General features: G+C 38.5%; 1 protein-coding gene across 4 annotated transcripts in view; it reads right to left on the reverse strand.

Moving 5' to 3' along the window:
* Positions 1-16,503, reverse strand: part of NPNT (nephronectin) — a 52,477-nt gene that overhangs the window by 23,417 nt on the left and 12,557 nt on the right. For all 4 annotated transcript variants that reach the window (XR_007507873.1, XM_049815466.1, XM_049815465.1 and 1 more), the window contains 3 exons: positions 11,118-11,210; positions 3,445-3,564; positions 2,488-2,607 (listed from right to left, as the gene is read on the reverse strand). Coding sequence is in view for 3 of the 4 variants with exons in the window: in XM_049815466.1 (XP_049671423.1) it covers positions 2,488-2,607; positions 3,445-3,564; positions 11,118-11,210 (333 nt within the window). In the remaining variant the exon portion in view is untranslated. The remainder of the gene's footprint in view (positions 1-2,487; positions 2,608-3,444; positions 3,565-11,117; positions 11,211-16,503) is intronic.

Here is a 16,503-nt window from a genome sequence, read left to right on the forward strand (position 1 = left end):
ACGAAAACTGGGCCACAAAGGGGTGATTTGTATACTGATCTCAGCCTGGTCTGCCATGGGGGTACATGCCCAGGCTTAGTGCCAGGGAGCTGCTCCAAAGGCACATAATACAGACAGCACCTAATAGGTGTGATGGTCAGTATTCAACAAACAAGCAGAATTACAAAGTCTTGCTTCTCTCCTGCTGTATGATCGTATTACCAGTTCAAGCAGTAAACAACAATGAGATTGATATAAAAATAGGATGATTTTTAAGTTTACAAGGCCATATTTTCAAGTTTCTATATACAACCAAAACAACTAGAAAGAATTTATTTTACAGTGAAAATAATTATTTTCAGTCCTCAAAGAATTTCAGACCTTCTGAAGCTGAAATGTGTATACTGCTAATTTCATTAAATAAAGTCCAAATGCAAAAAGCTGGCAACACTGATTTATTGATTCAAGAGTCATTAATCAATTAATCCATATTTTGACCAAATACTTTCCTGAATTCTTTTTCAGTTCGTTGTTATTTAGTTTATATGATTTACCTTCATAGCCAAATTGTTTGGTGGCTCTTTACTGATTGTCTGGAAATTACATTTTAAAAAAAGAATCATCAGCATGGGTTGAACTAAGAATAGAATAATGCCTGGAGGAATTTCCACCTGTGCTAAAAATAAGCATTACATTCCCAGCTGTCTTTCAAACTCTCCTCAAACAAGGATTTCATGAGCTGCAGCCAACGCACACTTCAAATTTTTTGTCACCATCTACACTTCTATTTGTACTACAGCAATACCCAGACCCTCACAGGAGCTGATGACCAACCCAATAGTGATGGGCTTGTACACATGAGAGGAAAAGGCACAGTCTTAGCCCTGAATAGCTTCAATTCTTGGAGGTATTTACTGGTTTTTGTAAAACTCAAGGTCAATAAAGAAATAACACAAAAAGGGTGCATGTTGCAATCAGTTCTTACCAAAAAAAGGTGAGTAGATCATGTTATGATCCATGAAGGACAGACATCTCTTGCTGTGACTACTTTCTCTGTATTGTACAAGACTGCACTGAAATTTTTGTGGAAAATTTTAAAAATGGGTTATGAGATCTATCTGAATGATGCACACTCAACTGAAATGTGGGTACACAGTTCTTCACCTTTCTGGGAAAAAAAGTGGAACTACACTAAAGAACTGAAAGCACTTCATAAAACTACATAGCTGGTTTGAGTGCTAGTCATCAGCATTAAAAATGCATTTTGTTTATTTCAAAGTATGAAGTTTGCCTGAATATAAAAATGCACACTAGGAGAATGTCGCAAGTATTTTTCTAGCAAATTTCTGTACTTAGTATAACAAGTTATTATTTATACTTAAAATCACTCTGCTCTCTTTGTTAGAGATCTCTTCCAAAGATCTCCATCTGCCTTAATGTCCACAGCGTGATTAATCACAATTCAACCCCTTCAGCATGTGACAATGGTGGTTTTATTTTCCTTCTTTTCTACCTATTCTTTTGCATACATAGACATGCCAATCATGCACTTCAGAAGGCCTCTGACTTAAAGCTGAGCCTGCTCCTCCTATCAGGAGATGTAGAATCTGTCCCTCGCTCTGCCAACAAATTCTTGGTCAACGTGGGTCAGCCACTTGGAGAACCATCTCCCCTGTGGACAGCCACGATACCCGAATGGATAATTAAGGGATCCACATTCTCTTACATTCTTTCAGGTGCAAGTGTTGTTACTGGTTATGGAACTGTAGCACTGCATAGGATATAAATAATAAAATCACTGAAGCAGCATATCCACTCAGGTTGTATAGTTAATGACTAATGAAATCACATGTCACACTGTTCTTCAGACCATAGTAGAGTGTGGCACAACACCGTCTGATTAACCATAAGTGCCTTTTCTATGTTCATGAATGTGGGAACAAAACATTTCACCTTTATACAGTCTGAATTCCCAAGTTTATTTTTACCTGGAGTTTTCAGAGTATGGAAGAAAGACAGTAGCTTCAATCCCATTAATATTGGGAGCATGCACAGACCTTCACCTTGTCCCAGTACAATCTCAGTGATTTGCACAAATCATCCCTCTACTCCCTGAACCTAGGCACCACCTTGTTGGGTATGAAGGAGAGCTGACCTCCCCATTCTTTTTTTTATGCAGGCAGGTATTTTGAAGTCTCTGTTAGGCATTGTTTAAAATGACCCAGTAACAGGAGTGGTAAGGGCCGAGGGCTTGGATGCCAAGCAGCCCACGCAAGTCTTATGCAGTCAATGAAACTTGCACGACTGGAGGAAAACGCTGGCGATCTCTGACACAGACCACTTGAGAGCACTTGAGCAAAATGCCTATCCTGATTCTCATTATTAACGTCTTTACGCTGCACGTATGATGCATTTTAAATACATCTGATAAACTCTCTTGAACTGCATTCAGTGTAAGGATAAAAACATTTTGGAGAAAAAAAATGAAATCTACATTTGATCACCTACCTATGCAAGTCCTTCCATCAGGCCCCAGCTGCAGTCCTGGAGAAGGACAGCGGCAGCGTACTTCCCCTTTCAGTACATCACAGCCATACTGACAGTTTGCCATTGAGCAAGAAAGGGCATCTAGGGAAATATAATTTAACATATTTAGATAAGGACTCGGATCAGTACTAGAAAATTACTTCGGAGAACTTTGGAGACTTAAGATGTCATATAATTAGACAGAAGTGGAAAAATGCTTATTGAATTTGACAGGTGTCCATTCAGGCTTTAAAGAGCAAACGCATATGCAGTAAATTTTTTCTTTCCACAAATTGCATCTTGAAGGAAAAAAAAAAAAAAAAAAAAAAAGGGCACAGCACCACAATTATAGCAAGTTCTGTCACGGAATGCAGCCCCCATGAGGAATATAAAGCCCAGTATGTACTATAAACCGTCCTGGACAGTCCTGCCATTTTCAGATCAGAGCATCTTTAATTAAAGGTAATTTCTCACCCCTTCTCTCTACCCAGACACTTAAAACATCCACTTTTATGGGAGCAAGTAGGAACCTGATCTCCAGAGAGATGACAATACAATTTTATACCAGCCAAACAACCAACATCTGCAGCTTTAATGACTTTACATTCATAAGGACATAACACAGTGGAACTGCAGGTGTCTTGCTGCAATGAAAACTGCAAGCACTTGTTCTTGAAGGCCAGTTAACAGTGATTTACAGCACTGAAGAATGCTTCTGGGGAAACTTGTAATAAAACTAATAAAATCAAAATATTTGTTCTTGTTTTGTTCAGCCTAATTTCATTAGAAAAAAGCAGCTCATCTTGTACAACTGCCTAATTTCCAGCAAGATTAATCTTTTACTTTGGGACTCATCTTCATCTCATAAAAGTTTCCCAGGGAAACCCAAGCAGGGATCTTGAGGAGCTTGAAAAAAGCAAGCAACAAGCCTTGCCGTACTTGAGCACGTTCCATCTGGCATAAGCATGTAGCCGTTCAGACAGTAGCACTTGTAGCTGCCGTAGGTATTCATACACCGGTGTTTGCACGGCCGTGGCTTTAGTCCACACTCATTTAGATCTGAAATGAAAGGTAAATGGGAAGGGGGTGGGAAAAGAAAACATACAAAGTATGTGTGAAAAAATTACAACTTCAAGTTCATGGAGAATGAAGGAAAAATATGGCAATTAGCTTTTTATATGCAGTCCAGCTAATTAGCAAGTGTCCAGAACATCCTGCATGAAGCACTGTTCACCCCTCCTGCCAAGTGGCGTATATTCTTCTCTTTCACAGATATCCTTTCAGAAATGACAGTCTTAGCATTAGATTAAGTGCCAACAAAAGTTTCATTAGGGAATGCATAAGCTCAGGCTGCCCACATGTTGCCACTATTCACATTGATGCCACATCCAGAACCAGCCAGAGCTCTGGAGAAGAGGAGGGAGAAAGCAAATATCAATCACTGCTGCAATCACTATCAGTGATTCTGATAGCCATTCAGTGATTCGCTCTCATGCTTCAAAATTAGTCGCAGAGGAAGGTAGGAAAGCTGATGCAAACCTACTTTAAACAATCCTAGAGAAAGTGTATTCCTTACCATCTATAAAATATTGAAAAAAAGTATCTGACATCAGTGATATTTGTCAAGGACTATCCATCAAGGCTGCTATTTCAGATTTACAGTTTAATACAGAATTCATGACTTTAACTGAAAATATTCAGCCTACAATTTTTGTATTAGTAGACAAGGCTTCTCACAAGAAGTAACGATTGAGCGAGCATTTCCTTCAGAATTCTCTTCCAAGAAAGAATACACGTTGGTTTTATCTGGGTAAACCAGAGTAATTTGTTACTTAGTTATTTGTGTACTGATGAATAAAGATGACAATAAAGGTGAAAATAATAAATCTGTTCACAAATCCAGCCAGCAAGTACTTAAACAAATGAATTATGGACCCTCATCTCTAATATTGCACAATGCTGTCTGGAGGTCCATTACAGTAAGAGTCATGGTTATTTCCAGGAACTTTTCAAAGAGCCATCTCCACTGTTAAGCACATTCTCATCAAAAGTCACTCCCTAATTCACGTAGCAGAAAAGTAAGCCTTGGGGTTCCTACTGTGTGGTAGACACACAAACACAGTAGCCACTTTATAAAATGCCAGCTGAGAAGGACACACCTGCTTTCTATGGACTAGGTGTGAAGGCTTAGAGTTAAGACGTTAAAACAGACAGACGAACATACCTCTGGTTAGAATGAAGTCCGTAATTTTTAACTGTTTATGTGTATCATTGAATCTGTTGTCTTCTGACCTACTTTGTTTTCATCCTCATGGGGTCAAGGAAGAACAAGCGTCATGCAGACAGGTACTTGCCCCTCCCCAAACCCTTTCCCTAAAGGATGGATACTTCATTTTCCAAGGCCTCGGGAAGAGCAGCAGGTTTAGGGATAAGAATACTTCCTGCTCCCCTCTGCTACAAGAGGGTAGTGGCAAGGGACATAATTTTCCCTTTCTTCCTGCAGAAGGCTGAACAAGACTTTTCTAGGAAGCCTGAAGGGAAACATTTGCTTCTGGAGTGGCGAGGAAGACCAGGTGAGCGTCAGCAGGACTTCAGTGAGGAAGAGTTGCCAAAATAAGGGCTGGACCTGTGTCTTGACAAACAAGGAGTGACAACCGTCTCCACAGTCTTTCTGCGGATCATGCATCCCTTTTCAACTCTCACTCTTTGGGAGTCTGAGAACATTTTTGGAGTTGCTAGGCACCAATACCACACTCACAAGAGTGTACCTGCTGGGTTTGAGCTGTAGAAGAGATGTACATTTTCTAGTGTGAAAGCGGGATCTTCAGCTAAGAGTTGTGACTATTGATAGAGTACGTGTGTATGTCAAATGGCAAAGCAGCAGATGATGATGCTAGAGGAGAAGGGCAAGCTTTTGTTGTGAAAATCTTTGTGTTAAAAAAACTTTACATAAAAATGCTCCATAATAAACAGGTGAAAGCTTACATTTTGGGAGGCAGACTTCTCTGGGCAGCACAAAAAGCTGTTTTTTTGTTTCTTCTGTAAAACTTACTACAATTAGGCAGCTCCTGACAGACATTATAGCTGCTTTAACATATTTATTACACATGCAACATGTCTGTTAAAGTCATTGTTAAATTCAAATACTCTGTTAGTTTGACGACTTCAATTTATAAAAGTACCCCCACAGAGCCAACACTGTTGACTATTCTATTCTGACAACAACCCTTCTGAAGTGAGAGAAAGAAAAGTTCTAGAAGTCTAAAATATCTGTATTCTTCCTCTTTTGTACATAAAGCATCACTTTTCAAAATAAATGTGTAACAGAGCTAAGTACAAAATACTTAACTAGAAGTAGGGACAGAATGAGGAAAGGTAATGCTGCAATTAAGCTGACAGGGCAGGATTTTAACAGTGCCTGTGTTAACTTTTAGTGCTTGCATCCCACTGCACATCAGCTCCTAAGTTCAGATACTCGGGAAGACTGCACCCTCAAGAACTGTCTCACATTTATTTCCAGAGCTGCAACCACAGATCCAAAGTTTAAAATTATAAGAATTTATGACTGTTCTCAGTTTACCACCTTGCATAAAGTATAGATTACATTATGAGCCTTAAATAATTGGATCTTTCTACAGGACTCTGAATACTACACCACCATTTGGTACAAAATATTCTTAGTACAGAAATGAAAGCTCTGGTATTGACAAGTAGACAGCTATTAGTAACATACTCTGAGAATAACCTGATCTTAAAAAGTAGGTGCAATCAACTGTATTAGGATATCACATCACACACTTTTCATTTGTGGCATTTTGACTAAATTATTTCTATTGTCTTTGCTTCATTCTATTTCTGCCTGTCAACAAATGCTGTCAACATCAGCTTTTGAGTCACATCTTAAAAAACATGCTGAAAGTAAAATGCCTGTGCCTTGAAAAAGTTTTTTAACCTTGCTGACGTTAACAGAAAGCTAAGGTCACAAGGCAGCAGAAATAGGCTGTTAGCACAACTCCACTTAAACCTAAACCTCATGTGTCGTGGGTTTTCACTTTTGCCTTTGAAATTACTTCTCGAGAGAAAGAAGTTTTTAACCTCATGGAGTCAGAAAGAGTGCTACTGTTTAGGAAAACAAGTACTGGCAGTGCTGTGGCTGCTTAAGAGAGAAGCCAGCCTGCAGATAGGTTAGGTGTGTTAGAGCGTACTGCTCAGCCCATCTTATTTTCCCCAAAATGCAACTCTTCTTCTTTTCACCAGCACAGACAAGCATATACTGGGAAATCGCACGACAAGCACCACTCAGTTTCCTAGGAGGCACATTTTACAATTACTGGCAGGTCCTACTGGTTCTACATAAAGGCCTGTATGAATACGCTGACAGCTCTCTTGATCCACCTCCAGGCACCCACAATCCGTAACAGCATGCTTCCCTAAGAAGAGTCTGGATGTACTGCACGTGGACTGGAGGAACGCTGAAACATTCCAGCTATTTATACACTCTATCGGCTTGTGTGTTTCTTGTTCCTTAAGTAAGGTCTATTTTTTCAAGAACAGGTTCAGGCTAATGTTAGCAGTCAAAAAATCAGCTGTAGCAACACACCTCTTGAACAAATGCTGGTTACTTATCAATTGTGTATTTCAGGCAACATCTATGAAGACATCTCAGTATAAATGTCTATGCATCAAAGGAGGAAATAAGAAAACAGTAGAAGTTTCCTCCAAAAAAAAAACCCTGAAAGCTAAATGTATAAACTCAAAGGCTAATAAAAAAAACACTTTAGCATTGTTTTTCTTATTAATAAAATATCATTATTTCTTCTATATAAAATAACTTTTAATCTCACGCTGGAATTTAAACTACAAAGCCCAACATTATTAAAACGTTTAACAAATCCCATTAATTTCTTCGCGGGAACGTCCACTCACTGCCCTGCACTTGAGAATTTCATTGTTCAACCACTTGAATTCCCATGTTGCCTTAAAATCCCATGTTGCCTACAATTGTACAGTCAAAGCAAAACCAGCATTCTTAATTTCAAAATAACATAAGACAGTGCTGTACATGAAAGCAGACTGACAGTTTTGGGCACTATGGAAAGCAGGTCTACAACATAAGCGCAGGCTGCTGAGCACAAGTATTTTATTGTTAAAGAAATGAAATGAAAACGTGAATGCAAGGAAAGGACAAGAGTGCTATGCTGGAAAATCTGGATGTGACTTCTTTGACTACTGTGTGACACCACACATGATCCTGAATAATGACCGTCTTGAGCACACACTTAACTGCCTTTTTCTGCCTATTAGCTACCTTGGATCAGGCAAGACAGAGGTCAAATATTCAATACCAAATTTACTCAAACTTTGGAAACAGAAAACCAGGGACCAGAAACCAAGTAAAAAATTAAACTGTTATCACCATATTATAAACAGTAGATCAGCTTTCATTTCCAGCAACTACCATCACACTACCTGTCAAACCTGTCAAAATTATGACAGGAGATTTGTATCACCCTAAGAGAGTTTTATTCGCTTCACTTAGTCTGATTAATCAACAGCTGCCAAGTGCGGACATTAACAACCCTCATTTTCTTCAACTTCCAGCTTTATGTAAATCACAGTTTTGTCTTCATCTAACCTGATAAACAACTTCCATTGCTCCCACTTTACAAAGGAACTTGGAAGCAAACAAAAAGTGCAGGCCCTGAAAGAAGAGCAGAGGAAACAAACAAAAGCAAGTTACAATCATGAGTATGGTGGAGAGTCAAGCCTTTTCAGAACACAGACACACAGCATCAAGGAAATACAATCAGTTATTTGCTCTGCATGCTAATGACACTGCAGGTTCAGCTTTTGCATCACAGCCATCGGTCTGGTAGCCTCCAACCCCTCTGCAAGAAATTGTATTACTGTTTCAAGCCGTGCAGGTAGAAGGAGCACGCCACCTGAAGTACAGGACCATCTCACCCCTTGATGCTATATTTCTTGCATGATGATCCAGGGGGCGGAACAGAAGTGCTGCACTGCTCTGACCAGGTGGACTTGTAGATAGATGCTCATCTTCATAGGATAGGAAGAAGGCATAATAAAAATGAAATTACCAGATCTTTGTAATATGCATTAAGTCATCATTAAAAAAAAAAAAAAAAAATCATCTCTTTCTCTCTCTCTCTCTCAAGTGCTGACAAGAATTGCATTACAAAACCAGAAAGTAGCAAACTTTGCATCACGTTCCTGGAACAAACAGGGTAAGAGGACAGTAAGTTATACAGAAAAGCAGCCTTACATTCTTTGCATAAAGACAACCTTTCCCAGCCGCACAAAGTTAACCTGCATATGCTTTAGACTGCCAGCAAAAATCACAAGTTTTCAACTATTTGTATTTGTCTGTGAAAATAGGTCTTACTGAAGAGCACGTATCAATTTTCTGATGAACACATTTTGAAAGAAGTATTAGTTCTGTTATTATCACTACAAATTAGAGAGCTGGCACAGTGTATTTTCTTTTGAGTTGCTCAGCTTTTTTCTTAACCGGTTACAGCTGTAAACCTGGGATCAAAAAGCTAGAGGGGAAACACTAAAGCCACTCAGGAGATTTGAATGCTGTAGGGAGAGCACGTGGTTAGCTCTTATACAGAGTCACTGCAATTTAATTGCTGATGATAGCAACATAATAAAAGAAGTATCAGCTAATCCTAACTTCTGGGTGACCTAAAGCAAGGTCTAGATTGCCACAGCAGCTGCAGTGCCACTGGAAAAGGGCAAGCATCCAGGCATCATCACACAGTCAGGGTTCGACAGTTCTGCTGTGAGGCTGGGTTCATCTCTTGCATTAGTCCCTGGAATACAGCTTGATCCACGAAGGCCATGAGAAGAAGTGACGTAAAGCCTGTTTATCAGCGCTTGTACTCAAAGAACGCCTTTCACCAAGAACCTGAGCATACAGCCCAGCACCATTCAACACATCCTAGAAAGACTTCCATCTCTGCAGGGGAACTCTACCATTTCTTCTGCCAACACCATTACCTTCTGTTATTGAGAATTATTATTCTAGAACAGAAGTGAGAAAGATGGCCCATGGACTGAACAGGGCAGGTGCTACATGAAGGCATAACAACATAGGTCATACTTAACCTGTGCGATTTGAATTTCCTCCTGGCAAAAGCACACTCTGCATCCACTATACGCTTTCAGGTCTCATCCTAACATGGAATTGGCACATGGCAAGAACGCATGCCCTGACCCCAGAACACCACAAGGGTCTTGCCATACAGTAGAAGAGATATAGGCTGTAGTCACCTGAACTGGTGTACATTTGGGACACCACAGTCAAAAGGCATCTCAGAAACCTCACGCACATCTGCCGTGGCAACTTTGCCACCAATACCATGCAAGAATATTTGATCAATACTGCCTAAAAGGCTTCCTTTAATCACTTATCACCACATTTTTTTCCTTCCTTAGCATTTAGTGGAAAGTGAATAGCTTAGCTCAAGACTGCAGTCTTCAGCAATTTGCACAGCATTCTTGATATTATTAATTAGTATGTGTAAAAACTGTTACATATAGACATAACAACTGTTAGTTCACTGCACAGTTTTCTAAAAAAGTTCCAGACTGACCAAAACAGGTGCAGAATAATAAAATTGTAACAACCACCACAACACCAGAGTAAAGGGAAAAGGGGATAATCTGAGAGGTGACAGAATAAATAAAACTTAAAACAAAACTGAAAATTACAACATTCATTTCCACATCAGTTTGGGAAGGATTAGTAAATCTGAAAATAAATACATATCTTTCTTAAAAGAAAATAATTCACTCTAAAATCAACACATCAAAAGAAGGTTAGCAAACATCAGGATACATTTCTGAACAGCAACGTAGTTCTAAATATCACACTTTTCTACCATACTTCCTCAGCACTATCGGAAAACTTATGAACTTTTCCTGCAGGCTGAGACAACTGGAAAAGAGAACCGTCTTATTGAGATACCTTTGTATGTGAACACGTCTTCGGCACCGAAGTCTAATAAATCGTGTATTACAATTCCGTTTTATACTCTATGATTTTTATACCATTACATGTTTTGGAGATCATTTTTGGCAAAGAAACTACAATGAAACTATATTGATAATTCAGTAAGAGAACGCTTCATCTTTCCAACTCTGAAGTATGCACTACAGTTTATTGCTACCTAGGTAGTTCAGGATTAGAAACACAACAACTGGAATGCATGAATGAATTTTTTTTTAATTAAACAAAATATTATTTCACTATCCAAACCTGAGAATTGTGAATTTATGAAATATCAATCCTGACCGCAAATTTAAATAATTTGATTCAGATTCAGGAGAGCATGTAAATACATACTTTACATTAATCTCATTGATTTAATCTGAATGAAAGTAATTTTTCCCCTGTGTCATCCCACTGCAGATGTCATTGTCTCTACAAATGTCAGTCCCATAATCAGAATAGCTACAACAGTAGCTTGGTCTATGAGTTCATTACCCTATAAACGCAGGTGACACACACAGCATTTGGAGGGAGAGGGATCAATACTTCTATGATTTCAAGAAGAAATTCTCTTTCTTGGACTTCACTTTCTTACCTTGGTTGCAGGTTTTTCCAGTGTATCCCGGGTAGCACTTACATTTGTTTGGCCCAATGCATTCACCGTGTTTGCATCCTGGCTGACATATAGCTGCAAATAGAGGAATACTCATTATTCTTCCACTCCAGTCATGGCTGACAGCGCTTTACTTTGAAACAAATGGCAATGAGCTAACAAATAGTACCATTTATGTTCCTCCCTTCAGCATCATTATATGCTTCAACTACTACTGTTCCAACATCAGCTGCACCTCCAAAAATAGCCACCATCCCAATACACGCGGGAAGAGTGAGATACTTATTAGTAGTCTATTTTTCTACAAAATTTCATTGTGCTGTTTCTGGGATATTAAACCCTTTTAATACCTCATCAGCAAGCAGACACTGTGTCTTCACTTGCTCTCTCTATGTGTATATATATACTATGATTCATGCCATGGAATTCGGTAAACCTGGAACATGCCCCAGCTATACAGAAAACACATACATCAGTGTCATAGGTGACATACAAACAAAACTATAGTTCAGTCACCGACAGGCAGTAGCGCAGATCCTGGCATTCACCGTTTTCCTCTGACTATAAGGCAACACTCTTTACCCCCTTATTAAGCAATGTTTTGCCTAAATCTCTCCCTTGTGGGTGTTTGGATTCTGGCATGGGAATTATTTATTATTTTTTTTTTTTCTTTTGGAGGAAGAAAGGACTGGGTAAAAGCAAAAGCAACACTGACTGTAATATGCTGCTTTATCACTGCACATATCCAAATTACTTCTATTCAGAACATTTCAAGCATTTATTACCCAGCCTGCTATACAGATACAGTCTCAGAACGTGAAGTTATGGTCTACTCTGCTTCCAGTCAAATTTGCCAAGTAATTTCTAATTCCCCAAATGGAGCATAAACACAGAACTCCAAGAAATAACAGCTTGGAAGCCATTTTTTGGTACCTCTCTCAATATAACACAAATAAAATTCATAAAACAAACTTCTAAAACTTCAATAATAAAACAAGCATTGCTTTTCAAGAAATAGAAGAATTCATGCACAAATGTATAATCTACTGATGTAGGATTAGCTAACAGGAATATTTGCAGAGTGTAATGAATCCTGCCTAACTCTGGAAACCATTTTACAGCTGAAAACTTTAAACAACATTTCCAAGTCTCTTTTTTATTAGAAATGTCTTTCTATACTAAACATACTGTTCCAACCTACTGGAAAACTAAACCATTTACTATCCTCTAAAATGTTGTTTATCATTATATGACAAAAATGCAGATGCAAAATTCTGGTGAGCTTACTGTTCAAGCAAGATGGACACAAATTAGACAGAAATCAGAAGGTGGCATAACTTGAATATCCTGTAATCAGGATTTACTATTTACCCTGGCTTTAAGTTCATTTTCTAAACTAACAGTATCATTTGGAATTTGCAAAGTAACTAACTAGATCCAGCTGTAACATTAATTAATCTGACAACAGGCTGTATCATAAAACTGCATGTATTAAGGATGTAATTTAACAGAAATCTGTCAGAAGGCACTCAAAAATGTAGCTTGCATTCTAGCCAAGCTGTTCAACAGAGTTGAATTAAACAAAATTAAAAGAGGAACAAGAGATTAGTTTTGGTTGTGGAAGAACTATGCAAATATAACTCTGATGTTCTAAAATCTTCTCCATTAAGATTGAAAGCATTCAGAATCAGCAATTCCCACAAATGCATCCACAGAAGCAACTGTCAGCATAGGAGTTTGCTCCAGTTTTAGGACTGCATTTGCCCTTTGTTATCAGGGCGTTTTTTTTGTTTAAACGTTATATATACACACATATATATGGCCAGTGATATCCCCTGAGAAGATAAAACCTTGTTTTAAATCTACAGCACAGCTCTTGACAGATCTTCCTAACACAACGGTGCAGTCTCTTTTCTAAAACTGTCTTAAGGAATATCTTAAAAGGCAACAGAGAGGAATGTTTCTAGTTAATGCAAGATATTTATTTTTTTCCATTAAACACTGTCCAGAAACAAAGAAATGGGATTCAGATTTAGAAACAACTTTCAATCAAAGCATTTGGGAAAGGGGTTGCTTAGACTACTAAAATGTATGTTTCAAAAAGTATGCCCTTGGGTAATGGACAGATTTGACTGAAGAAGAACTTCTAGAACATTGTACTTGGAAAAAATTACTGCTTTTTTAATCACTATGGTCATAAGCAGGAAAAAAGATCTTCTTTGTGTAAGAGCCCATTTAGGCACTGAGACTCTTATCTTCCTGACATCATAGACCCAAGTCTAATTAGACGAGATGGTGGCAAAATGAAGACTATGAAGACCAACTTCACGACTTTGAAGTCACTGGGAAAAAAGATGTGATCTAAACTACAGTAGAGAAATTACTATGTTTTTGAAAGCTTCCATGAAATTTCAACCACACTTTACAGAAAATCCATATTGTGGAGTGGGATATAGTTAGGTAATAATTACTCTTTAAAAAACACAAAGCACCATGGGATCAGCTTGGTGTGAAGTGTTACAGTTCAGTAGCTGAACCTGTGGCAACTTTTGTGTAGCTGACTTTAAAAAAGTCTTGGTCCCTCCCTCAATTGCATAGATCATAAATTAGCAGCAGCTCAGATAGAGATAAAAGTTCTCATACTTGAAGAAGAAAAGCCTTATAAAATTCAGTAATGAAATAAACGAGACTTTCATTTCATTTCAAAATGAAAATGTTCCTCTAATTCAGAAGGTCAAATACACTTATATTAGGAATTGGATGTTTTGCTTAATTCTCTCAGTTAACCACATAGGTCAGATACCATACTAGAACAAAAAATATGTATTAGCTTTTGTTTAAAATAATATACAACTGTCTACAGATATGAAACATGTAACATAGGGCATGTTACTAAATCAAGCAATCGGATCTATGTGATCTTGAAGAGATCATCTAGTCCAATACATCTCAACAAACGTAGCTCCATACTGTGCAGTATTTAACGTCTTGTATGGCACACAGGTCAGTAACTCCTGATCTAGTCTACCACCTAGTCTCAAGATATAATTAAGAAATGCATTTAAATCACATGACAAATACCTCTCTCCTCTGTTTTTAAAAGTCTCAGTTAAAGGAGATCTCAGCCCTTCAGCAGTCTACAGCTTCAGGATCTCTACTACCACATGGGAAGCTTCCTAACGGTTAGCAAATAAATCACTATCAATAAAGTCAAAGTCATCATAAAATGCTTTTTTTGCACATTAAACAGGTATTTGGAAACCTATGTTTGCTGCCAAACACCATACTTGCAGAAATCCTAGTTATTAGAGTACATTCTGTGCACTTTGGCTACTTAAGTATTATGCATCTCATTTATACACAGCTGCTGAAATTCTATACAATGAAGAATTTCTATACGCGACAGAAAAGTGCTTTGCAGTAAGCTCAGCTAACACCACAGATACATCCCACAATATTTCCTACCAGGAATCAAGCCACCTTCACCAAGCAATTTGTATATCCTCCCATTAACTTGAGCAGGGGGGTGGCTTTGCACAGTCCTCAGGACTTCAGAAGCAGACAGCGTTCAGCCAAGTCCGCACACCTGGCTGCGGTTCCACCAACCACATCTATATGCCCTTCCGACTGACCTTTACCGGAGTCACAGGGCCCAGAGAGGTGGGCTGGCTCGGGCTCGCATCTGCAGCCTGCAAATGCTGCCTTCTCCAAAGGAGGAGCATCCCCTGCACCGCAGCAGAGGTAACACTGGCTGACTCCCAAAGGCTTCCCTTTGAGCACGGTCAACAGTGAGATCCAGGTATAAAAATAAGCTTGAGCCTGCCTTTCAGCATTTTTTTTAATAGCAGGCAGATATATTTCAGCTGTTTGGTATGAGTCTAGGCATACACCATATATGCTGATGTGACTGGGTTTTTTCTTTGAATTTTCCACTTTACTTACTTTCTTGCAAAATTCCAGATAGAATAGAATATTTCAGTTGCTCTGGTCACACACAAACACACGGAGTTTATCCATTTTTTTAACACATTAAGATTCATAAGTAGTGGGGAAAAAAGTCTCCCAACTAATACTCTTTGCATCTTGACAATTTAAAAATTCCCCCACAACCAACAACAACAACCAATAGAACAGCATTTCTTTCCCATCAACTCACATTTACAATGACTGAAACAAGCCACGTCCATGGACTTCAGTCTGCTACGTAACACTCGCTTCCCTACTAGGCAAGAAGGAAATGTAGACAGTGGAGAGTTACATGAGGCTGAGAAAGACACTCTCTTACACACGTAAGGCAATGAAGTCCAGAAGATGAGTCTGAAAAGGTTGCCAATAAGAAGCAAAAACTTTCTACTCTTTAAAATAGTAATTGTTTTAAACAAATGTTAAAAGTACACTTGTATAGACAAATGCCACTAAAAACAAGATTGCTAATTTATTGTTGAATCAATATCAACAAAGACCTTCCATTTCTCCAAGGACTCCTCTCTGAAAAAATTTAAATTCCCATTGGGTAGTAACGTGGACTGAGAGAGAAAGAAATTCTAAGCACAGCTATTTTCATCTTCAGTCAACCGCTGCTTATTTATCTAGGCCATAGAATAAACTACAACTAAACTTGCCATTTCATTTTGTTGCACAATTCATTCAAGAGATATCAGCAAATAAACTCTGGTCTCCTGATTATTCGTTTCAGTTTGATCATTTTAAATTCTTTTTTTGTGCCAGATGTGAAGACTTGCTCTGTCTCAGTTCCCACTGACTTAAATGGAGACAAGGAGGTATCCTAAAGCCTTTTATTTGGCCATAAATCTAACAGAGTACCTATTTTAAAGGTTGGCAAGAACTACCTTTTCCTCCAAAATAAGATGATCAATACCACATTTTAAGTCTCACTTAAACTTCAGGACAAATTAAACTTCCTGTGAAAATAACACAAGGAATTGAAACATGAATGAGTGGTTTGGGTTTAGGGTTGGGTTTTCTTTTCCAAGTGTGGGAGAGGGGGAGAAAGAATCTCTGGTGAAATGCACATGCTGTTAACATGTGTTATGCTTGTGTAAAAGCCAGAAGCCACCAATCTTCCCAACCACTACTAGCTGCTGGTGGTGTCTGAGCAGGACTCAATATTCTGAATTATTATTTTTTAATTGTTGCATAAAAATAATAAATGAAAAACACATTCAATCAATTCATTATGGGTCTATAATGCTGGGTTTTTTAAAATTTCATCTGTATTTTCCCCCTGCACACAGTTTCCTCGGAACCACTTTGGAAATCCCCCTCGGGTTTTGTCAGTTCCTCTGCACTAAGCTGCCCATCTTTTGAGGGCATGGATGACCAACGCATGCTGTCTCCTCTATTCCTT

Source organism: Accipiter gentilis, chromosome 12 (genome assembly GCF_929443795.1).
Source record: "Accipiter gentilis chromosome 12, bAccGen1.1, whole genome shotgun sequence".
Lineage (NCBI taxonomy): Eukaryota > Metazoa > Chordata > Aves > Accipitriformes > Accipitridae > Astur > Astur gentilis.